The sequence below is a fragment of the Orbicella faveolata genome, unplaced genomic scaffold (genome assembly GCF_042242905.1).
Source record: "Orbicella faveolata isolate gen_17 unplaced genomic scaffold, um_ofav_v1 contig_46, whole genome shotgun sequence".
NCBI classification, from domain to species: domain Eukaryota; kingdom Metazoa; phylum Cnidaria; class Anthozoa; order Scleractinia; family Merulinidae; genus Orbicella; species Orbicella faveolata.
The window spans coordinates 25,212,920-25,238,086 of NW_028301576.1; the positions used below are offsets into that span (position 1 = coordinate 25,212,920).

The window sequence follows — 25,167 nt, forward strand, 5'->3', positions numbered from 1 at the left end:
CATAGGTTGATTTCCCTACTAAATAGTCAAGTTTGTTAGTTGCACTATAAAAAGAATAAAATTTACAGAGCCTAGTATGGAGCTGCCACGTTGATGTTCTGCAGTACACCAATGTAAATATGGTGGCCGGAAAATAGTGTTAACATCTAGAAACTTACTTTGGTTATCTGGGACAATGATTATCTGCACTGAACAAATAAACATTAAATAAGCACTTTTTCAAATACAGCAACATCTTAAATGGCTAAAAATCACGAGACAAATACATATTTTTTGACAAATGCGATCGTAGCTTTATGTCACGTACCACCATAACTTCAAAATTCAAAATGCGCTGGTACCTTTTATGCCTGATGAGGATAACTACTTTTCTGGCTCTTTAGTTTTGGATTTAAAGTGCACCTAACACCAAAAATTCTTTTTCGCTAAAATAATGAAGCTTATTTTTTGGAGTAATTTGCCGCAAAAATTTTTTGATTTGGTTAAATCCTTGATTTTCTATGCCCCGTCGAGATCAAGTCTCAGATGGTTCGCAACTGCACATGGGGAATCTGGGGACAGTTAAAGCTGTGACGTCAAATCGAGAACGAACGCTTTAGCCGTCTCAGTCAGGTCTTTTAAATTGCACGAGGGTCGAAGACATTTTCCAACTCAATTCTTTCGCTGGGGGTCCAGAGTCTACAGATTTCTGTTTTTACGAACAATGTCTTGTACTTTGTCGGATTCCGAAATGAGTTTTGACTCAGAAGACTCTGGAATTTATTATATCGCTGAAGTAGAAACCGAAGAGAATGGTGAGTCGTGCTTGTCAATATCGCAAACTTCAAGCGATGACGACCAAGCTGATTTATATGCTGATGACCCTCTGGCCAACGAAGAATGGACAGTCAAATATCAGGAGGTGGATGCTGACAAAGAACTCGAGCAAACTCTGAATGACAGACTCAAAGGCAATATAGAAGTCAACGAATGCTAAGACTGCAGCGTGTGGCGCATGTTTATTTATATTTTCGCACCTTCTTCGATCTCGCATTAAAATATACTTCTGTATTAACACTCAAGTCCGTTCACTTTCTTGAATTATTTTAACTTCATGTGTTCAATGCATATCAAAATGACGATCCCTTGACACAGTGTTTGTGTTCTTTAGGTTCAAGTGTGGAAACTGTATCGTCGCTTCTCTTCAAAACATCAGCGAATGTTATTGTTGTAGTGAGTTAGAAGGTTGTCAAGAGTCAATGAAGAGTGATCTTGTTCTTGAAGATATTGGCACTGATGTCACCTTAACGTGTGTCACTAAACACCCAGGATTTAAACCTGTTTGCCTTCAGAAATGGAGTTTAAGATTAGTAGCGGGCAAATACAAAACAAAAGGGAAGCAAACCTATCGTCAAACTGGCAGTGAAGGAAGGTTAGTCAGCCAGGCTGTATAAAAATGTTTTCGAATACCTCTTAACATGCATGCATGGAATATTTTGTTGACAGTGATTCTTCCAATTTACAAGAAGAGTTGTGAAAACAATCAGTTATAAACAAATCATTGCAAAGTTCCTGAGTAAGAGTGGGGGGTGGGGGTGGGGTGGCAGATAGCTAGAGGCGGGTTATGTCATGGCAAATGTTTGTTAGTCGAGTGTGAATTATGATAAGGTTACAACCGTTTAGTCCTACATCACTGTTACAAACATGCTTTAGTATTCCTCGAATAATACTGTTATTTTTTGTGTTTTCTACTCCTCCTGCTGCCCACCCTACCCCCCCCCCCCCCCACCCCAGTACAATGCCCACTGCTGCACGTTATGTAGAAAAATTGGTTCCATTAATCTTTTTCAGTTTCTTACGAAGTGTTTCATACCGAGAATTCTCGAGGCTGGTTTACGGGATGTTGGGGAACAAGAGGATTTCTTTACCTGCTTGTGCTTATGTAGCAATTAGAAAGGAATTTCCAGTTGAAAAGGACGAAAGCTATGCAGGATTTGACCTTAATGAGGAATTTGAAGAAGACTAGAGTGTGCTTGATATTAACTTAATTATTTATTTTGACAAACTGCAACACAAACTGATCTACAGCTGTAAAGTACTGCAAAAATATCGCATTTTTTCAAAAACATATCAGTCATCTTCAGTCTTAGAACAACTGAGTTATTGATGCATAGAAAAGTGAATTTTGAAAACCTGTCCTCTTGAGAACACTAGGGAAACAAACCATGTATTAAGTGGCCACCTGAACCACAGGCAACGCAAGCTTACTTCATGTAGGCCTTATGACCATACGAGAAATGCCTTCACGAGGACACATCTGGGCTTGATTATAATGGCCCAGAACAAAATTTGAAAAAGCCATTTTGAGCTTGAGCTTGGAAAAGTCAATTATAGTTGAATTGTGCATTATTACACAAAGTGTTTCTATTTAATAAAATCCTGTTTAACAATCTTGAAGCAGTTGCTTTTTTATTTTTTTATTTTTTCTGTCAAGTGGAAAATTCAATGTTTGTGTCCCTTCACTTGACACTTAGCAACCAACCTGGACCACAAAATAAAATCATGTAGTTTAGTGGATTATTTTTTTCTTTTTTCTTTTTTGTTTTCCTTTAATTGATTCAGTATTCTTTCCTCTACTTCCTTTAGATGATTCTCTGCTCTTGGTAGGCTTTCTACTGGCATTTCCTTTTGTTGCCTTTCTGCCTTGCTGACAACATCTTTTTCCTTTGCTTGTTTCTTTACTTTGCTTGCGTCCTTTCCCTTTAGTAGATTCTTTATCTCGCCTACTAGTTTCTTCTGGGACTTGAGACACTGATAGGAAGAAAAAGAAAAGGGCAACAACTGTTATCTACTTAGTGGAACACATTTAGTTTTGTCCTAATAACAATGTTTTGTATGACAAATACTGGTAGTGTCAGTGTGGGCCAAACCCAAAGGACTTTCCAGTTGTACTGAGAAATTATGTTATTAAGATGCTCAGCTGGGTGATGGAAAGTTTTTTATTGCTTCATGGTTTCAATAATTGAAAACTAAGAACTACAGGTATAAATCAAAACAACATTGTGATAATGAACAATAAAAAAGAACAAAATTCACCTGGTGTGGTGGGTGGGAGATCCTTAGCAGTCATCTTTTTCCTCTCCACTCTCTTCTGGATAGCCTCTTCTCGAGGCTGTTTCTCCAGCATTCTGTTCATGGGAGCAGGAGTCTTCTCATTCAGCTTTGTGGCAGCATCCCTCAAGTCATCCTTGCTTGCATTTAGAAATGTCTGGTTTATTTCCTCGACATAATCTGCAAAATAGCATAACAAAGAGATTGGTTGCCATTCCCTCGGTATCTGTTACTACATAAAGATCTTTTGTACATACCAAAGTTTTGTGAAATTTTTACATCTCAGACAGTTGCCTCTCCATTTTTGAATTTTGGATAGGACACTTTGAGCCTCTCATCTCCATTAGCCCCTCTCTGCTTTACTTCTCTGTGCAGGTTGAAGTTGAAGTGGACAGCAGCTAAAATATGCCTATACGACGTTAAATAATAGCATAATCACTGATTTTAAAAAAACATAAGTCAGATAGCCAATGTGACCAACTGGTCCTGGAGTAGTGAGGGCATGTGCATGAAAGCAACAGCAGTCATATACCAAAACTTAAATGATTTACATGAACAAGGGATACCATTATTTTACCTGCAATACATCTCAATGTAAGAGTAAACAATCATCTTTGGCGCAAAGTGGTTAAGGACGGAATGGAAACCCTCCAAACAACTGGTTTGATCCAGGGGAGAAGCTTGTTTGATCCCTTTAACCAGTGCATTATTTTTCAGAGCAGCACATAATTTTTCATAAACGACAGTCCCTAGAGGCAACAAAATTTATTGAACTACGATAAAACATCTACTGTTAGGAAATATTGGTTCTTATGGGTTCTAAGGTCCTGGCAAACAATGACAAGTAAATAATAATAATAATAATAATAATAATAATAATAAAGATGATGATGATGATAGTAATAACAATAACAATAATCATCGTTACCATAATAATAATAGTAATGAAGATGATCGTTTCCCAAAACTGTTGTTCCCTTACAAAGTTTGATCTTCATCTTGGCAATTAGCCATTTGATTCTGGCTTCAACCCTGTTGTCTATCTAAGGAGAAGGTAAACATGAGATTTTAACAGTTTCTGAAATAAATTTAACTTGCAACCCATTTTTAAGAGCATTACTTTGTGCTTCGCCATCTGTGTTAAGGGAACGCAAAAAAGAAGCCCGAATGTTCCTCTTAATGTAAACTTGAAAGGTTCACTTTGATTTCCGTCATTCCGAGAATTCCATCTTTTCCACCATCAATCAAAAAAGATTACTATTAGAAGTTATCTTGCAAGTTCCCAAGCATCAATCAACTCTTTTATTTTTTGAAGTCGGAAAAGACGGATTTCCCGGAGAACTGACTTACAGTAATTAAGGGAAGTAATATAATACTACTCTTTATATCTGTAAGTATACTTACAGTAAAAAGGGAAGTATTACTGTAAGTCAGTTTCCCGGGATATCCGGAAAATCCGTGGTTTCCACTGTCAAATGTAAGTGTCTTGCATTAATGATTTCATGAACAGTCAATTCATACTGTAAGTTGCCAAGCATTAATCTACTCTGCTTTCTGAAGTTGGAAAACACGGATTTTCCGGATTTCCCGGAGAACTGACTTACAGTAATTAAGGGAAGTAATATAATACTTCCTTTTTTTACTGTAAGTATACTTACAGTAAAAAAGAGAAGTATTATATTACTTCCCCTTATTACTGTAAGTCAGTTCTCCAGGAAATCCGGAAAATCCGTCCTTTCCACCATCAAATCTAAATGTCTTGCATACTGATTTTATGAGCAGTCACTCCATACTGCAAGTTCCCAAGCGTCAATCTATTCTCTTTTTGGAGATGGAAAAGACGGATTTTCCGGTTTACATAGAGAATTGACATATTTATCGAATTTAAGATGTGGAAATGCTTTAAAACATCCTTTAGATTTCTACACTAGTTGCATTCGAAAAATCGGAAACCCTGTGGTGCAGAAACGCTTTGAATGAAGATAAAAAGGACAAAGTAATATATATCTGGAGTATTTTTGCCGTAAATAAAGCCGTTGATTTAATACGTTAAAAATGCTATCTGGTTGCTTGATTACGCGGTACGGACTAATGTGTTCGCCAAAAGGTCAAGGTTTAGCCTCCGCAGGGAATCAGTGAAAAGCTTTGTCCTGGAAAAGACTGATCTATTGTTGGCGTATGAAATGCTTCTGATTGCACTAAAACCGAGTGTTAAGTTTCTTTCTTTGCGGATTCAATAAAAACACACCTTTGAACACTTTTTATGCATAATTTTATCAGCTAAAACGTCCATTTTTAGTCACGAAAATAGAGAAAACAAATCCATCGAAAACTTGTAAAGGTGTGGCTTTATTCTGTCAGATGTATTCATGATAAGTTCGCACAATTAATCTTATATATAAGAAACAGGATCACTGCAGTCATTTCAGGAACAACTGTTGATGGACAGAGAAGAATGCTTCGAGCAAAAAAACCTTGCAGACAGCTCAACAGCGAGGCTATCAAGAGCGCTGCACTCTGTTATCTGACGCCAGTAATCAGTGGAAAGTGCAGTATTATAAGCGCCAAATGTGTTTGCAACGTAAAAGAAAAAGCATTGCTGAAGGCATGGAGCTCGATATGCAAGAAGCGCGATGCCTGTGACCGTGCAATTTCAGGTTAGTATCTGCTCGAGGATTGTTTTGGAAGCACAATTTACGGCACATTTTCAACCGTTGACGCATGCATGTTTTTTTTTCTTTATTCTAGGTATACCCAATATTGCGTTCTTCTTTAGTGCAATTTCCACACAAGAAAAGAAGAAAGCCAGCATTATTGAGGAAACGGCCGAAGAAAGCAGTGAAAGTGAGGATGATGACCAGTCCAGCCAGATTCCAAGCACCACAAGCGAACAATGGCTAGATGGAAGTTTGGCAAGTGTTAACAAGTTCCTTTGTCCCGCTGTTTTGTATTGGGTGGCTTTAACTACGCGAAACGGCGCTCCTGCCAGCCCAATATCCGTCCACAAAGCATTTCTAAATTGTGGAGTGGAGGTTACCACACAACAGGTCAGCATTCATTCACGCTTAATATTTCCTTACAAGGGTTTTCTGCATCGAAGAGTGTCGTCATGTTATCGATCGAGCGACTGCAGAAAAAAAAAACAACCAACATTCATTGAGCTCTTCTTTACTAGATCATTTCTCACAGAGGTATTATTTCTACTTAAACTGCGACAGTTAAAAAAATATTTGTTTTGTGTCTTCCAGGTTCAGTTTCAAGACGGAAAGGAGTCGCCAGCTATAAAGGAATTGTACAAAGTTCTTAAAGACCATAAAAACCAATACATGCAAGACCTCATAAGCTCATCATTTCAACGGAGCTATGAAGAAGAAGCAAGAAACCTGATGGGCGATGACCTTTACACCCAAGAATTAGACGCCTGTGGTAACGAAAATGTTGTGCGAATTACCCTTATCAACTCAAAGTTTCAAACGTCTTTGGCAATCGTGATCAAGCATCTGATTGAAGCAAAGCTCCAGATAGACACGTTTGGCTTCACTTCCGACATGACGACAGCGCAAACATCAAGCAATCTGGAATCGAATGAAGGAAAGAGATTGTCCGACAAGTTTACCATCTTAGTAAATGACATTGCCATTGGTATGGAAAAGCTGAACTACGCGAGTTATCGAGGAAATGTCTACAAGAAAGAGATTCGGGCGAAATACACCTACTCGTACAAGTGCGAGGCCAAGGTCTTTATTAACTCCCTCGCCACAAACGAATTTTTCAAGTCAAGGCTCATTCGGCAAATGAAGAACGTCATCAATCTCTTAGCTGACCCATATTGTGAATTGTTTCGGCCCCTCACAATCAATTACGACCTAATTGAAGTGAGCAACGGGACTTGCTGGTCAATAAAGAACAGGTCTTTCGTCGATGATGCCATTTCCAAAGAGCAAGTGGGGAAAATTTCTCCCAGAGCGTTCTGTCCCTACGATGTGTCCAAACCACCAGATCCGAAGTACTTTTGCGAGATCCTTGAAAACAGCCTCTGGCCAGAGGAGATTTCCAGCTTCTGTGAAGATTTTGTCCGGTTGCTTTATTACAACAAGAAAAGGCACAAAGATAAAGTCCCATGCCTGGTGGGTGACGCCAATAGTGGCAAAACCAGTCTGTTTTTCCCCATCCTCGGTCTTGTGCACCACGGAAACGTGGCAACTGTAACGAAACAGCGCGCATTTAACAAGTCGATGATATCGCCATTCACGGAAGTAATTTTCATAGACGAGGCCACTGAGTCGACGCTTAATATAGACGACTGGAAAACGTTGACACAAGGAGGCTACTCGGCCCACAATGTCAAATACCAGACCGCCAAGCCTTTCATCAACCGGTGCCCAATGGTCATCACTTCCCAGCGCAGACTCAACTTTGGTCCTGCCGATCAGCCAGCAATGGACAGGCGTCTGACGACCTATCATTTTAAAAGTTTGCCCCATCCAGACAAAAATGCAGCTAAATGGTTGAAACAGCATCCCATGGATTGCGTACTCTGGGCGGCACAGATGGCTAGTCAACCTGCTGAAGAGGACCCAAGTGACGAGGATGTAAAGGATGGTGGTTTAGAGGAGCAAGAAAAGGAAGAGCTTTGCACGCTGTGCTTAGACAAAGTGTTAGACGAGAGTGACTGCCCAAATGTGGAAGAAAGCTCGCAGATCAATGTGGTAGAAGCAAGTCAAGATGGTTCCGATTCAAGTCAGGACCAAACCATCATTGCCTTAAGGAAAGCGGTGGAGAATTGTTCGGAAGGGTCACTCCGTCACCGTCAAGTATCTCGTCTGCTGGAAGTACAACTTAAAGTCGAGAAACTGCGTCAGTATAAGGAGAAGACGTACCAAGACAGGCAGGAGAGCCTAGTTTCCAGAGGCGTGACAAAGGCGCATGCGGCATTACTCCCTAGAGAAACATCAGACCCATTACCCACGCCAATCCAACAAGACTTAGAGGCAGCAAGAGAGCAGAGCCGTAGAGAAGAACTGTTGACCAAGAGACAAAGGGCGAGTGAAGCATTCAAAGCAGCGTGGCTGCAAACAACCGAGAGAGAACTGTACCAGTGTACCATGACCCTTGCCTCAGTGGTAGATCGAGGGAGAAGAGCTGTGATGGAAGCACACCGAGAAGTGCTCCAGGACAAAATGAAGAACCATCATCTCAACTTGGGCACTCTAAAGTGCGACTTTGCCTTGGAGGAACGTAGGCGGTGGTGTTGCGCGGAAGGTCTTTTGAGGAAAGAACACAGATATCTTGTAACTAGTCTTTTCCAGACATTACCGATTATCGCAGAACTCGGTGAATCGTCAGGAGAAACTCCAAAAGAATCTTCGCCATCTCCGCTGGCACGAACAAACAGCAGTGACGACGAAAACGAATTGTTCATCACCCAAGGTCCTCGCACGCAATTGCAATTGAGTGGAACGGCTGCAGAGAGCCCCTGCCCAACCTCCCAGAAGAAGAGGAAACACAAGGGAAGAAAGGGAAATCCAAGCAAAAAACTTTCCCAGCCGTCAATTGCAAGCTTTTTTCCCAGTCAGAAGTAGTTCCATTTTGTAATAATGTATCAGAACTGGAATGAAGCCAAGAGCTTGCGTGAATCAATTTCAAGCGATTTTCTCAGTGAGAAGAGTTTGATTTTCCTCGTGATCAGAACTTCAATAAAGACAAATACCTGTGTGAATGTTCGAGAGTAGTCCAACAGTACCACTAATTAAACTATCTACAATCTCCCATAAATTAGTTGCAACACTCACAATATCGTAATAACTGGAATCTATCTGTTGTTAATTCGGTGAAAAGTACGCCGTTATAAAACATTTCTTGTTTCTATTTCAAGAGGATAATATCAGTTTGAGTTGGTTTTGTTCCAATGATAACTAGAGCACACCACGATTTTTTTTTTCAAAGTCCTTTTATCTGTCGTATAATTTAGAAGGTGAACCGAATTTTCTTGCCACCCAGCCCAGCAGAGAGTTGGCTGTCCTAACCTTTTGAAAACGAAATTCGGGGTCTCTTAGGATCGCTTCCCATTGACCGAAGCCGTGTTTTTTAAGTCCAGCTTTTAGGTATTTGTCTTCTTCAGGAGAGAACATCACATTTTTTCTTCTCGCGCCAATTTCGTTCGGCCTGAAAGCATCTTCGCGTGTTAGTCTCGGCACGCCTGCTAGACGCTCGGGTTGTTTTTTCGTGATCACTTCGACCTCGTCGGTAGAAGGAGTGTCACTATTGTCAGCATTTTGATCTTGTGAAGAGCTTGACAGGTCTGAAAGCCTCGAGCGCACTTCCATTTCTAATTCTGTTCCCCTGTCACCGTGCAATTCTTTCAAACATTTGTGTGCCTTACTAGCAACGTCACGCGATCGTTGCATTTGATAGTGAACCCTTGCCACGACAGCTGTGTTTCTGATCCTCGGATATTGTGCTTTGCGCGTTGCTACTAAGTTGCCTGCAGCTTGCGGTCTCGACTATTTGTCGATAGCGAGTCGGATGAACGTACTTGCCTGTTGCATCGAAGACAAGTTTACTCATTAGTTCTCCTAGCTTGTTGTGTTGTCCTCCATTTCTCGTCACTAAAACATAATCACAGTTCGGCTTGAGCAGAGGGCGTATATGATTGATGTAGCCATCTAACACTTGCATGCTAGTCTCAGTCAGGTAAAGAGAATCGAAGCCAAACTTTCCTGCTGTTTTGAACATTTTCTGGTTGATAAATCCGCCGTTGGTTTTAGCGTTGTTCACCATCTCAACAGTTAAATATTGATATGTCATCGGGCGCGATCCTTTGACCTTGATAAACAAATATACGGCGAGAAATTTGGTAGCAAACGATAAGTCTAGTGGGGATATTGTACCTGGATCATCCTTGCATGATTTTAGCACGCTTTCGTAGCACGGCAAATAACGCCCTATGACTTCCAAGAGCTCTTCTAGCGTAGCCCAGTGTCCCTTGGCTTCTAAGGCTTCGATATCGAGTTCGCTCGTCCATTGTAATCGCATCATCTTGGAGACGGTCTTGCGGACTCGTTTTAAGTACAGCTCTGTGGAAGATAATCCTCTTAATACCAATTCCGAAGCTCCATTGACTTTTCTGAAATCCCCTAATTCTGCAATGGTGTCCAAATAGCCTATGCGCCCTGCGTGCCCGAGATTCCACTCGTCTTGCATCATGTCAACAAATTTGAAAAGTAGATTGGGCGAACATAGACTAAAGTCAATGATTTCAAATGTAAGATCCTCCTCTTCTTCGCAACAGAATTTAAGAAACTTCAAACACTTGCTGACAATTTGGTGCGCTTGCCGATCACTTTTACAACCTCCGCCACTGCCGGTGAGCTAGGACAAGAAATCTTGTGCGATTTCACTTGACATGGCAAAAGAGACAACTCTTCTAGATTTAGGTGGAATCTTGTGATCACTGACCTCCATTTTGTTGCTTTTTTGTTGGCCTGCTTCAATCTGAGTGATGTCTGGCTTTTCGTCGAAATAAAAGTACCAACGATGTTTGTTCTTTGCGTGTTTTCTGCATCCTCTTGCCATTGTAAACCCATCATGATTGCAATCTTGCACTGGACAGTGAAAAAGGCCATCAGAATCGTCTTCTTCTAATTGAAGTCGTTTGGGTTTAGGAGATGCGTTTTCTAACTTTGACCAGTCGATTTCCACTCCTCTTTTGTTCATCTTCTATTCATCTTCTTTAAGTTTCTCACGAGACTACTGTATTTATAATAAATAGCTGACTTGTTATCCATCTGGCCCGCTTCTCACACAATAAAACCAAACATAGGAACAAAGGGGCAGGTCTCATCTTGTCCCAACCTGCCCTTACCTGATTAAGCATGCAGCAGGCAAGCCAGGCTAGAAATTGAATTTGCCCTCGATCGCGCATGTTAGAATGGTAAAGTAACCTCGGAACTTGTGTTCGTGTTCACCAACGCTAAATAGGAACCCTCGTTCCCATTAAGTGACTCAAATAAAACAACGGAATGCTAGTTCCTCTTTAACTTAAAGCGGAACTAATTCCAGTTTGGAAACAAAACTATTGTTTCCATGCTTTCAGCAGAAAAAAGGACCAAAATTGCTTTTGAAAGGGACCAATTAAAACATTTGGGAATGACAAGCAGCGATTAGGAACAGCACGTTCCTAATTGCAAATAAGATAAGACTAAAGTGGAACAATCGTTCCTTAATATTGAACTCCGGAACTTACTATGCTGGTCAATGGGAAAGAATTGTGTAAAAGAGAACACTCAACAAAATCGGAACCATTCGAAAAGGAACATTTGTTCCTGAAAAGATAAAAACGGAACAAAGAGTTCCCTTTACTCACAATAAAAAAGGAACTTCGTGTTCTTGTTTAAGACAAAAGGAACCCGTTGTTCCGATTTCAGACATCGTTGTTCCTAGGACTGATTTCGGACTAAAAACAAGTTCCTATTGGTGTCTTCTAAGTTTGTTCCTTAAACAATTAGAGGAACAAAGCAGTAAAACTCGCGGAACGGTAGCTTTTCAAGAAAGCCATTATTTTTTGCGTCGCATCAATTACAATCATGATTTGAAAACTTGCTAAATTAAGGAATACACCAACAAGGCGGGCAAAAAAATATCGACGAAAAAGATGGTGTTAAAAGCCAAAATCTCTGCTGTCATCAATTTTGGGGAATGTCAATGATGATGGTGACAACGACAACGACAACGATAATGATGATGATGATGATGATGGTGATAGTAATAACAACAATAATCATCATTACCATCCAATAGAGAAAGAAATAATATTTTTCAGAAACATTTTTGGGGCCAGAACAATGTTTCCCATGCTGGGCAAAGAGGGAAACATATTTATTCCCATCAATGTTTCTAGAACAACGTGTCCCCATTTGCCAGAGTATTTAGTCACCAGATATGCAATCTCATATGCCTGTGTTACCAAGGTATTAATTATTAAAATTTGATTCTTGATTCTATGAACCTATAATACATTACAAGTTCAATTGACTTTGTGCAGAAACAGATGCATACACAGCTAGAAATTGTTTTGGGCCTGGGCATTGTATGTTCCTGAATGTTGATAATATCTACAAATAAAGAGGGTTCTAAACATACCAATTCTTAGCCATTTCCTTGGTTGAATTTCTCCATGGCCACATTTGTTGAACAATGGGTCTTCCAAACCAGTGTGTTTGTTCACCACATGACTTAGAAAGGATTTAATTACCCTTCCATTCCCACTGAATGTCGAGGTGGCACTCCAGTGGAGGCGTTTCACGCACGGCTTTATCCATTCCGCCAATTGCTCACAAGCGTTCTCTTTTGATATTTTGGACAATACTTTGCGTACTTCTGTTTCAAAAAAAGGAAAGTTCATATACTTTTAACAAAATGACATAATAACTATAATGATGATGACCATAATGGTTTCTATAGAACAAAATACCTTCCCATTTACAGCAATTGGATAGGTACTAACAACTACAAATTATTATGATTATTGAAACAACAAAACCAGGGTGAAGCGAGGGTCGTTTTAGAATAATGCAATCAGTCTCACTTTTTTTAGATGCCAGACATCAAAATAATGCGTAATTTTGTGAAGGACTTTTCTCATGTGGCTGGCAATGGAGATATGCCTATCTGATATAAAGGTGGTAATGAGCGGTCCATATCCAATCAGGAAATCCAGGCATTGCTTGAAAGCCATGAATTCCATAGCTGGACTGCTTCCAGCTTCATTTCTCTAAAGAGATAGAAGGAAACAGCAAAGTCATTAGCTTTGTCAGAAATAAAAAAGAGTTAAAAACTGCATTACATGATTTCATGTATGTGTATCACACCTTCAACAGCAATGGCAGTGGACCACTGCACATGGAGCACTTGATATGCAAAGGATGAGACAATAATGCACTTGATGTGCAAAGGATGAGACAATAGTTTACAATCAAGTATTTATGTTCATACCTGGACCAGGGCAAAATCTATGATCATCGGAATAGTGCAGCAGAAGATAGTGTAGGCCCCATATTTGGCACTGTGGCCCATACTATCGTGCCTGCCATCTCCTGCTATAGTTATTCCAGACGTAACAGATTTCAACTTTGTGAGCATACACTCTTGGTAAGTTTGCCAGTACAGATGGATGGTTGGGAAAAGTTTGCTCTGAAAAACTAGATTAACATGTATTCTCTAAATGAAATGTCTAGATCTTTATCATGCAATTTATATTAGGTCCCAGGAAACTAGTTGTCCCTCCAGGAGGGAAATATACCTACACCTTCTCATTTTATAAGAAAGATTAAACTGGAAATAGTTATAAACACACAAACCCTTTGGTATCTGAAGAATGTGTTGAGTGAGACACAACCAAGGCCCATGTGACGAAACATCTGAAAACTTTTGTGGCTGACCCACCAGACAGGAGTATACACAAACAAAGCAGGGAGTTGCCAGCGGGGATCCATTACCCTGGTATGAGGGGCTGGCTGTACCAAGTGTACTCCTTCTGACATTCTGGATTGTTACAGGTGGTTTTAACTGCTTCAGTTCCAATCTCTGTCGTCTCTACAGTGGGATTGTCTGCCTTGCAGACGTGACAGAACTTGAAAAGAAGCAACAAATGTGATAGGAAGACAATGTGTTTTGGTTCTGTGCACTGATTTGTGTTTTTTAGTGACAACCTGTGTAAAACTGATGTTAAATTGATGGAATTAAAAAAATACAACAGTATTTTCATAACATTCATCACACCATGGCTCATAACTGTAATCACTCATTGACAACAGGTAAGTACCACCCTTCTCCATTATACATAAATGCCAAATTTTCATATACTGAACATTACCGTTTAACCTTTCCATGATTCTCTTCCTCTGTTTCTGTTTCAGTCTCAGTTTCTGTTTCTGTTGTGTCATACACTGACCCAGATTCCACAGTCTCATCCTCTTCTTCATATAGCTCTTCCTCATCTTCACTGAGTTCTTCATTCTCAACATATTCCGAATCCCGAGCAGAACCTTCAGCTTCAAAGAGAGGTTTTCTCGCTAAAACAACAAATATGAGGGGATCAAAGTTAGAAAAGGAAGGTACATGTAAAGTAAGTGTAGAGACACTGAGTGTATAAATCTGCAATAAAGTAAATTGGTATATATCTGGTCATATAGTCTGTATCTGTTCTGTCACATCATGTAAGTGTAAAGGTTGAATACAGGCTAACAGGATTTTGCCGCAAAGTTTTGGTGATTGAAAAAATTCATTTTGCAGTCAGCATGCCACATATGTTTGGTGATTTAGTACAATAGTAGGCAAAACAGACGAAAACAGCTCCCCAAACTTGATACTTTGGTCACAAAAATCCACACTTAACTACTATTTAAAGAGCCTCAAACTTCAATCGTTAAGATGCACTTGAATAATATAGAGTGTATATGTTCAAATATTAAGCTTCCATTTCGAATCAAATTTACCTTTTCTGTGAAGCTTTCTGCTTTCTGAGTTCCGCTTTGCTAGACTTTCTTGCAATGTCCTCACTCGATTTCGCAGTTTCCTATTCTCCACCTTTAGAAGGGCACAATTTTCACACTCTTTGATGTTATTCTGAGCTTCAGATGGATCAGACAAATCATTTAAGATCACTGGTGGTTCGGCCAGTGGCTCCTGTTGTACTTCGGACAAAACTCCACTTGTGCTAGCAATAGCTTCCAGTGTTTCACGTTGACAAACCTTTGCCATTTTCAACTGCGGTTCATCTGACGTCGCTGCTGATCCAACATTTCGTTTAACTGCCACTTTCACAGTCTACAAAAACTACTTCTTTTTAAAAAAAATTGAACAAGAAAGGAAACTGATATATCAAGGTAGAGAACATTTGCTCAGTAAAATATCTCACCATTCTTCTGTCTCTCTTGGCTCCACTGACTGACTGCTGATTCTCAGATGCAACAACGGCTGCATGAAGCGATGGAAATGCGCTTATCCCAAACTCGTCTCGCTGAAGCCATGGAGTCAGCAAGACCCCATTCTCTTCCTGAACATCCAGGTGTCGAGCGAAATCATCTGGTTTGAAATGCTTAGAGCAAATCACCAAACTCTTAGACGGCTCCCACTTCGCACGTTTCGCCTTCACGAAATCCACCCATCGCTTTCTCCGTTTCTTCGCTTCAGGACGATCATCGCCATAAAACGGTATGGTATGAAGCGCAATACCTTCCTGTATGTTCCTTGTGTTGTTACATCCCCCTACAACACACCTAGCTGGCATTTTTTTCGAACTACATTCGCAGCCCTTCCCTCAAGAACAAGTAAATGTGCAAAATACAGAATCATCGTGTTCTTGATTTTACGTCACATCCGGAGCTCGGCCCATGCCCCGTTGACCCTTGGTCACGAACCAAGATGGCAGCATTTTGACGTACTTTGACGAGCCATGGAAAATCAAGGATTTAACCAAATCAAAAAATTTTTGCAGCAAACTACTCCAAAAAATAAGCTTCATTATTTAGCGAAAAAAATTTTTGGTGTTAGGTGCACTTTAAGAATTTGATGACTTCACATGAAAACGCTCAATAAATAGGGCAAACAGATTAACAAATTAACTCTTCTGTGCAACGTACGGGTTTCCATACATCTGCATGTCTGCTGATCCCAGAAGGTCAAAACACTACAAATCATGCCGATATGAAATAAAATCAACGCAACCTGGATCACAGATCTATGTTACAATCAATTGCTACTTGTTGGCCATTATTATGTTTAAATGAAAAAAGAAAAACAATCTAGTCACCAGTTCGAGAAACGTCCACAGAATGTGATCGCAGTGCATGCCGGAAAGGGTCTTTACACCTTATGTGCGGGAAAACATGGCGGTCAGTCCAAGACAAATTTTATCAGTCTAAAACCAGTTCTCCATTTCCAAACTTTGATGCTAGCAATGCTTGGCAAATGGGCCACAACTCACCAGAGGGTATAAAACTTGCTGATGACTTACGGGTTTATCAAGGCCTTATGATGCCTCTCAACCACCAGGCAGGCATACAAGGTACTTTGAAACAATGCTTAAGATATTAGGTGACAGAGCTCTAATGCGGCACATCTCTTTTTTTGTTCGATGGTATTTTGTTTGACGCTCGATCAATTCATGTGTTGTCTTCACGTCACAATAACCGATGTAAAGAATCTGTTCCCAGATTTCTGCTGTATATACTATTTTCCATTGACTTAAAGACAGCTAAGATTCTGTGGAATACAATATAAACAGTCTGCTTGTTTGCTGTTCAACAAAATAATAAGGTTTCTTTTGTTTTTCATTCAACAAAAAATCTCCAAAAGATGCCCCTTGGAAAACAGAGGTTTTTTTGCATACGTTATTTCTCGAGAACGAAGAGCACCCCATCGAAAAAAACTTCAGAGCAATATTTCTCAGGGAAAACGAAGCCCACATGCCAAAAATTCAGCTATTTTTGAGCACTTTCAAAATGGCCAAAAAATGTAGGGGACGTTCTTGCCCGTGGCCTTTCAATTGTTCAACGATTGTTGATTTCGATGTCAACAGAAAGTGTTCCTACATTGTATGTTTCAGTTACAACAACTGGACCATTTGAACATAAACCATACTAACCTTTAGAAGTTTCTGTGATTGATTTTCAATTTATATATTGTCAAAGGAGATAAGTGTTTCACATCAACCCAAACATTCTTGAACGCCACAAGTGGTGTTGTGTTCCGGGACGAACCTCTGACAAATGTTGTAGCATTTTACATGTTTTGTGTGAAAACCATTGTCTGAAAGTAGTTTTCCAAAGAATGGTAGATACACAATTGTTTTCTTCGGGGCAATGTATTCCAATCAAGTTAATAAAGTCTTAAAAGCCTCTTGCATCAAATTGAACTTTTTACTGTAAGTCATTATCAGGATGTTACTCGTTGTTGTTGATATGATTTACATTCCTCATCTTCCTCTTCTTCACTGATGTATAAAGTTTCATTGCTGGTGAAGCCAGCTGACATTTGAGATGAAGCAAGGTCAGTGTCGTCCACCTTATCACCTGAGTAGTTTACAAAATAGAGAAAAACATTTGTTTTGCACTAGAGAAACATTTCTTTCATCCTCAGCACAAGCTTTACATTGCACACTCCTGTCAAAAAGATGGAATTTAATTTGAAGACAGGTACTAAGTATGTGATCTCGTTCACTTCAAAATCATCATTAAAAAAGCAGTAAGCAATGACACAGATGTAAAGGCCTTTTCAAAATGGGAAACATTTGCTGATCAAACAGGATCAAACTTTTTCTCTTTTGGACACTTTGTTTGATCTTGTTGGATCGGGTTTGATCGTATTTGATGAAATTTAAATGATGTCAAACATTTGATCAAACTTAGATTGAAATGATATGAGGTACCTGGGGTTTTCTGTTAGCTACAAATCTTTTAAATGTGTATTATCTGTACTGAGTGTGCCTATGGTAATAAATGTGTCAGAACTATGTGAACAGTAGGGACAAGATTATTAACAGTTTTGGACAATGCCACACTAGATTTTGCAAGATTGAGACTGTTGATAGAGGTCATAGAGTATGAAAGCTTTCAAATATAGCTATTTTAGAAATTATAGCAATTTGAGTGCATTTGAATCCCCATTTCTACTCTCCGACCTTCAGTTATTGTGTAATTTTTTTGGGCAAGAAGGTCACTGTCCCCCCAAATCCAAGGGTGCCTGTATGTCTGTGCCAACCAAGCGTGAAGGCTGTACTTAGTCCTTATTAACTGAGAAGGAGGTATATCAATTTCAGTCAATCAAATTCCTGAATTCAGTAGTTTCTAGTCCTTGTGAGATGTGGCCACATAATAAATAATTAACAATTATTCCACAAGAGTGTGTAGGATATGAGATGGTAGAAATGCACTTTGTTGGCTATAATCATCTCATATTGACCCAAGATACAGATAAAACTGAACGTTGCCCAAGTAATGTATGCCCTTTATTCTAATATAGCTTTTTACCCCACGGTGAATCCAGACTTGAGGATGCAACATCATGATATTGTACGTAACCCTCATGCCCTCCGTGTTCATAAAGTGACAGAAAAGTAGCGTCAACTGCTTGCAAAGTCTCTCAACTTTAGGTGACGATTGATCCTCACACTCTTTATTGATAATATGAACTTTTTACTGTCTCAAACTCCTGTTAGGAATTGCCTTAGATGGAGAAAACGAATGCTGAAAAAATACCTTTTCCTTTCTGCCATCTCCAAGGACCAAAATCAACGGTTCCTTTATTGATGGCAACATTCAAATCAAAGTTCCCTTCGAATAAAAAATAAACGAATAAACATATTTATGCAGGATGACCATTTCAGTTATAAAAACTGCTGTCAACATGGGTCCTGTGCAAAATAAATAAATGAATAATTAATAAAATAAAATAAAAAATATGCTAAAATCTAAAAAGCTATATAAGAAATCTAAAAATATACATATAAAAAGAGATATAAAGACTGGAACTAGATTCATATAAAATTACTAAAAATATCTGCCCCTTTATAAAAAAAACAGTTTTAGTTGATTCTTATTTAACCCTATCAATTCTAATTTAACCCTTACCAAACACAACAAAACCACAAAACAAAACACCAACAACAAACCAAACAACATCTGTCAATACACCTTCCAATGATATGCCACTACGTCAACTACAGCCAATCAAATGGAAGATTCTCAGGTTAGGATTCTCTGGTGGAAAAAATGTTAGGATCTCTCTTTGTCTGTGAGGGTGGATTTGTCCGACTATATTGACAACTCTTTGGACAAAATAAAAAGAGAAAGCAGAGCCTCAGGGAAAAAGAACTACAACTTCCTCTTCAACCACAATACAACAGATGTTTAGGGCCTTTTGCTGACAAAAGATTGGAATTTCTTTGCCTTGAACCACGAGCATTACAACATTGTACAAGATTTAGCAAAATGCCTGTTTGAAGAAATCTGATCCCATAATACAAGCGTGAGGAATGTCACAAACAACAAACATGGTTACTTTGAAAATTGAATTTTCAAAGCTCATATTTATTACTGTTCTGCCCTGTACAGCTAAGTTCTCTCCATTTGCAACAGTCAGCGTTGCATCAAAGGTTTAAAGCTTTTCTGGGCAGTATTGACCACTCTTCTACATTTCTTCATTTAGGATGCTCAAAGTTGCGCCAGTATCAAAAAGAATTGACACACAAGTGTGATTAATCAGACCGGAAACATAAACATCACAGCCATTCAATACAAACAGCTTTTCCTCTCTAAAGTCCTTTTCGGTGCATGAACTGTGGGTCTTTGAATTGTTTAAGGGGACTGGTTGACCCTCGGCAAGCCCCTCTGTCCGTTTCCTAATGAACTGATACAATCTCCAGCATAATGACTGTAATTCTGACAACCATAACATCTAACTCTTGAAGATCCCCAGAGTGAGAATTTCTGCTGATTGAATCTCTAGAAACTTGGTTTATCCGAAGACTGTTTAAAAACCCGGGTCATTGCACCAATCAGCTCATTTATCATAGCACCAGTTTCTCCCTGCAGTGTAGTTGAAGTCAGTTCAGTTTTGACAGCGTGGCCACCGATCGTTCCTTTCTCATTGGGCTTGTGGGAAGAAATTTTTGTCCCTGTTCCACTAGAACCACCAGTTGCTACTTCCTATCCACTCAGTGTTGCTCATTGTGATCCCGTCTGCTGCCACCAACGTAATAAACAGGCAAAAAGAACAACCATCACATTTTGATTGCACACACAAAGCAGTTGCTACAAAGGCACACGTCCTAGTGGGTGCAAAGCATCTTTCTAATGGGGCTGTTGCCTTTGTCAATCATCTCAATTATGAGCCGCATTAGAAAGACGCTGGAATCCTGGCATACAGCGAAAACTGTCGAGGCCAACAACAATTCGTGCCCTCTGCCGGGACAATATATTCTTTTAAACAAACACTAATCTCACACTTTTAGCATTCTCACATTTTTTCTTACGTATTCTATTTAATATATGCCATTTGCTTGTTATATTCAAATTCTTAGGTCTATTTTATCATTTCATTTTTGTCTGTCGAAGACAGCAGACTGGCTGTTGAAAGCTCACAATTTTATACACAATTTTACCAGAGAACGTTTTTTACCTCTTTTATAATGAATCCTGGTATCGGATCTTCAATACTTTAACAATAACAATAGTCAATATTGGTTTCTAAGAAAGTCATCTTTTATGTTACAAAACCTTATTTTCTGCAGTATTCACTGAATCATTTTCTTTGTCATCACAACTATCTGACACTGAATTAAATACGTTCAAAGAGCTACAGTGTTTCATACATGAGGTTTCTCCAATGCAGGAAGCGACCTCATCTAAAAAAAATACTTCAACTTCACTGTGCGAAGTAAGAAGGTTGTCAGAGCTGTCTGCTTTGTGCCAGATAACCAGCCAGAGTTGTGTGAACTGCAAAAAGTAAAAAGTCCCGTTAAGTTGGAAAACTTCACAACATCATCTAGTGGTACAAAACAGGATCTCATTACAACAAAGTACACAAAGATCACTCCTTTGACAAAAGATGCGTCTATCGGCAGAGAATTGTTTTGCAAAAACATTTTTCAGAGGTTTACGGCACTGTGCATAAGTGATGTTTCCTAGACTGACTAGATCAGACAACATTTTGCTCACCTTTTGGCTGACTTCACAGATACAGATAAAAACTTAAACTTAAAAACTGAACCAAAGAAGCAGGAGGTTTCTTCTGTGCTACCATAAGATTTATATGAAACGAAAGCGAAACCGGGCAAACAAGACATTCAGGCAAACAATACGAGACTGCCAGCGGTGCTGTGCGCTCAAATGTGTGGTGATACTATTTGACAGGAATTTACAGCATGACATATGCCTTGCTTTATTGCATAACTTGAAATTGACACACCCGTCAATAAATAGCAAAACAATACTGTACTGACAAAATACGTCGATAAGAGCAATTTCAAAGGTGTTGACGTGAGATCGCATTTCGCCTTTCTTGCATGGCTTGATTTTCTCTCACAATTGCTTGTTTTGCTCACTCTACTCTGCCTGTAAAATGAGGGACCACTCATAGAAGAAAGATATATTTTTGTAGTACGGTTACCGGGAGAAAAACAAACTCTACAAATTAGACATTTTTTACTTAGGTAGAACCAGCGTTGCAACATAAATTTGCAGCCAGCATGGTGTTTATATAGATTTTCCAGCAAGTTAAGTAGCCAATGTTCAATTTCCCAGGCAGCGCAATTCTGCCCTGTAGAGCGGGTATTTTGTTGAGCAGCTCCATTGGGTACTCCTGTTTCAATATCAATTTTGATTTGGAAGCCAAATTAAGCATTTTCTATTCTTTTTCTCTATCACTCAGTGGGAATAGATAAACTGGTGCCAGATCAATTATCTATCAATACTATAATAATGTTAACACTTAAGCCCACTATGATGTGTTGATGCACTTTTAACCTTAGTGGGCATTTTGCAAAAATCAGTTTAACCACTCCCACTTACATCCAGAAATATACCGTAAGACAGGTATATGTTTAAGTAATGGTTCAGATAACAGCTACCGAGAAAACAATGGAGAGTGTGAAGCGGGAACCGTTTGAGTATCCAGCCTGATCCAATTGATCATTTGACTTCGATTGGCTGAAAGCTCATTTAGCGCGAAATTCAAATCGAAAACTTAAAATGCTAAATTTCGAGAAAGACTTTTGGCACGAAAAAAGACTTGAGTCAATTGTTTGGTATTCTACGCTAGTGTGCGAATTATCGAGAAAATCGAATGTGCGGAAGCAGTTCAAAAACAACATGTAGCTTACTTGCCTGGCAGATACAGTAAATTGATGCTAGGTATGCCTGCATTTTGTCACATCTTTTGAAACAAGATCCACAACTTCATGGGGAATCTGCGAGAAAAACACGTGTGCACGGCGGGACAGAGTTTGCGTTCACGGTGACCGATCACGTCCGAAACAAAGAAACTGACTGAGAAATCCTCCCATTCAAGGCTGTTTTTGATGAAAAAAAATGGCTGACCGGTAAGAAAATGTTGAATTAACAATTAATTCAATTCTAGACAATTCTATGTACAAGGATTTCATATGTTTTGTAGAAAACGTACCTTGGCATCAACATCAGCGGGGGAAGACAATCATTCCGATGGCTCCAAGAGAGCGAAACTCATAACATCGGTAAGCAAAAAATCCTTTCTTTGAAAGAGTTGACATCCAATGAAAATAGAGTACAGCTATGACCATCAAATATTTAACGATCGTTGTATTGCATTTGTTCTTATGTAAAAGCATTTTTAGTGTTTCTCGTAACCGCCTGGCTGTGTTTGTGTTTTCTTTTGTAGAAAGCCCGTCTAATTCACTTGTACGGCAAGAATGTGCAGTCGAATGGAAAGATAAGGACAGTGCAGCAGTTTAGAAGCGGCAAAGACTTCAAAACTATCGGCAAAATTTTGAAGGTTGCTGAAGCTACGGCCGAGGTCTATGGAATTGATGCTTTTGCCGCGGGAGCACCCATGGACCACGTGCGACTGGCGGAAGTTCTTCAGGTGACTGAAGAAAATTTTGAAAGAATCAGGAGCTGCATTGAGAAAGGCGAAGACCCCAAGTTGCGTGCAATACGGGACGAACTGCATGAGTTGTTCTTGTACAACCAAATACGTTTTGTTTTAGCCTGTATGATCAGGGACCTTAGTTTGTAAGGCTCGACGTAAGCCGGAAGCCATCGTGTAACAGAATGTCTGACCACAACTTTAGGGTGGGTGGGGGGAAAGGAGGGGGGGGGGGTGATTTGGTACAGTAAACACCCGCGTATAAGAACCTAGAATTTTTGGGTTCAGGCTGAATGGGTTCTTATATTTTGGGGTAGTTTTTCCGAACTCAGGCTGATTAGGTTCTTAGTAGGTTCTTATTTGTAGGAGTTGTCATAGTGATACCATTCAGAGAGCTACTGTAGTACTAGTATGTCATAATGGTTGAACATTTGTATTTTAAACCGCAAAAATGCCAAGCCTTATTTTTTAAACAATAATAAATTCAGTATCATAGGCTACCATATTTACAGTTGTATTTGATAATAATGTAAATTGTTAACAGCAATATAAATATATAAATAAAAACAGCAAAAATAAATAAAAACCCAATTTAGGGAATTAAAATTGAACCAATTTGAAAATAATCAAATACAATGTGAAACAAAATATTAATTTTCTTGCGTATTGAAATAAAGATGCATTGTACTGTACACAGAAAGAACAAACATTTTCTTTGGGTATCACTGTTACAGTTGGAAGGAAAAAGACAAGCAGTAATGTGTATTTCACATGAGCAAAAGTCAGGGCACTCTACAGATTCAAGTCCCAAGGCTACACCAGTATAATTTTATACAGTATTCTATACTCTGTATTTAAAAGATTTTCAATTAAACAAATAATTTTCATGGTGTTTCTCAGAAATTTCACAATTTCTATCAATTAAAATCCAGTATTTTGGCTACAAAATAAGAGTGTTTTTTTGTATAAGAACCTATTGTTCTTTGCCAGCCTAAATAGGTTCTTATATATTTGGGTATTAAAATGCCCAATTTCAGCCTGTAGGTTCTTAAATCACTAGGTTCTTATACACGGGTGTTTACTGTACAGTCACGATTTTTTTTAACCTTTTTATACAGTAAATGTTTTTCTAGAGACGTTTTCTTTCGGTAGAGGTCGTGTGTATGAATTTTGTTTTGATAGAAGTATGAATGCACAGCAGGATCCATTTTCTCAAAATTGCCCCCCCCCCCTCCCTCTCCCACCCTTGAAAGTCAAATGGACTACCCTGAACTGCAGCTAGAGAATGGCAATAACAAAATTCTGCAGATAAAACCTTAACAGCAGAGTAATCAATAAAATAGATATTTTCAGTCAAATTCTGGAAAATGTTGATTAGTAGATATGACTTCCGGTTATATGCATTTTATTAGAATAAATTTAGCTATGACAAAAAAACAAAGGTTATTTTATGTTGGCAATATTCCCTTTGGCAAATCTTGGTTAGGATCATAAAGGATTTATAACGATTACCTCAAAATATTGCCAAATTTGTTAGACCCTTCATTTGAACTGCCCATTGAATTTTGTCAACGCCTTTGGTCACAAGTTCAAATTTGTCTTAATGTAATTGAAGGGATTAGTACCAGGGATTTGTTGCTGCAAAAAACTTCATGTGTACGCTTAAGGAACAGCCTTGCCACATATGAATCAGTTTCCCCGTGTAATGACTCCAGAGATAACGCATTTACCCAACCTTTCACCAAAGTAAATTTACAAGTACAGAAATAATTTCAGCAGTTATTGCTTATTCAGTAATAATATTATTAGTATAAACCAGAGATGCAACATCAGTCCACTTGACATAATTCATAGAGTGTTCAAAATGTCATATATTGGTAGTTAGAATAATTTTGTTGTAAATCAAAACAAATATTTTTAGCCCTTTGCCTGGAGCAAAAGTTATCTTGTTCCAGTGTTTTTTTTTAGCTAAACAAAAAATTAGAACATATTATACACAAGGCTGGCCCCAAACATGTTCAATCATTGGGCCCTTATAATTACATGGTTGTATTGTCATTACATATAAATATCAAAACAAGGAACACTGAAATACACTATTTCTGAAAATTTGAAATACTTTGACATTCCTTGTTGTTACAAGCAATATTTTCCGGACATTTGGTTAGAAAAGTAGTCAAATGCTTGTTATGTTCAGAGAGTCCACTTGACAAGCGTGCAATTCAGATTGTTCAACATGACACATGTTATTAGCTACCACGATTTTGTAGTATATTAGAACAATACATCCTCTGTGATTATACATTCTTAGTTATTATTGCCACCGTGTAACTTGCCCGCATCTGCAGTGATTAAATAACCATAAAGCCACATTTACCAGACCCAGTGCATTTCCAATGAAATTAAGAGGAACAATTTGGAAAATCATAGAAACCAAGATAGCACTGACCAGGG

The 25,167-nt window shown here is 38.9% G+C and overlaps 2 protein-coding genes and 3 pseudogenes across 3 annotated transcripts; 3 read left to right on the forward strand and 2 right to left on the reverse strand.

Annotated features, from left to right (window-relative positions):
- Positions 1–703: 703 nt before the first annotated feature.
- Positions 704–2,436, forward strand: LOC149099113 (uncharacterized; annotated as a pseudogene).
- LOC149099114 (uncharacterized) lies at positions 2,013–15,379 on the reverse strand (annotated as a pseudogene). Its single transcript, XR_016203433.1, has 11 exons — positions 15,008–15,379; positions 14,586–14,916; positions 13,972–14,162; positions 13,587–13,720; positions 13,449–13,541; positions 13,084–13,308; positions 12,677–12,862; positions 12,232–12,496; positions 3,668–3,839; positions 3,348–3,499; positions 2,013–3,270 (listed from the first exon to the last, which is right to left on the reverse strand). The product of XR_016203433.1 is annotated as an uncharacterized LOC149099114 (transcript).
- Positions 5,343–8,672, forward strand: LOC149099115 (uncharacterized). The gene is made up of 2 exons (XM_089277932.1): positions 5,343–6,137; positions 6,339–8,672. The coding sequence occupies exons 1-2, from the start codon at positions 5,724–5,726 to the stop codon at positions 8,670–8,672; spliced, it is 2,748 nt and encodes a 915-aa protein (XP_089134058.1). The 5' UTR covers positions 5,343–5,723.
- LOC149099116 (uncharacterized) lies at positions 8,946–10,806 on the reverse strand (annotated as a pseudogene).
- A 6,270-nt stretch (positions 15,380–21,649) lies between the features above and the next one.
- Positions 21,650–22,953, forward strand: LOC149099117 (uncharacterized). Its single transcript, XM_089277927.1, has 2 exons — positions 21,650–22,342; positions 22,507–22,953. Exons 1-2 carry the CDS (start codon positions 22,253–22,255, stop codon positions 22,861–22,863), a joined length of 447 nt encoding a protein of 148 aa, XP_089134053.1. The 5' UTR covers positions 21,650–22,252; the 3' UTR covers positions 22,864–22,953.
- Positions 22,954–25,167: the final 2,214 nt, after the last annotated feature.

Bases quoted from the DNA above. Each gene is read 5' to 3' on its own strand.
- LOC149099115 (XM_089277932.1), top strand. From the start codon at position 5,724: ATGCCTGTGACCGTGCAATTTCAGGTTAGTATCTGCTCGAGGATTGTT. The intron at 6,138-6,338 runs GTCAGCATTCAT...TGTGTCTTCCAG, and splicing joins TGGAGGTTACCACACAACAG to GTTCAGTTTCAAGACGGAAA.
- LOC149099117 (XM_089277927.1), top strand. From the start codon at position 22,253: ATGTTTTGTAGAAAACGTACCTTGGCATCAACATCAGCGGGGGAAGAC. The intron at 22,343-22,506 runs GTAAGCAAAAAA...TTTCTTTTGTAG, and splicing joins GAGCGAAACTCATAACATCG to AAAGCCCGTCTAATTCACTT.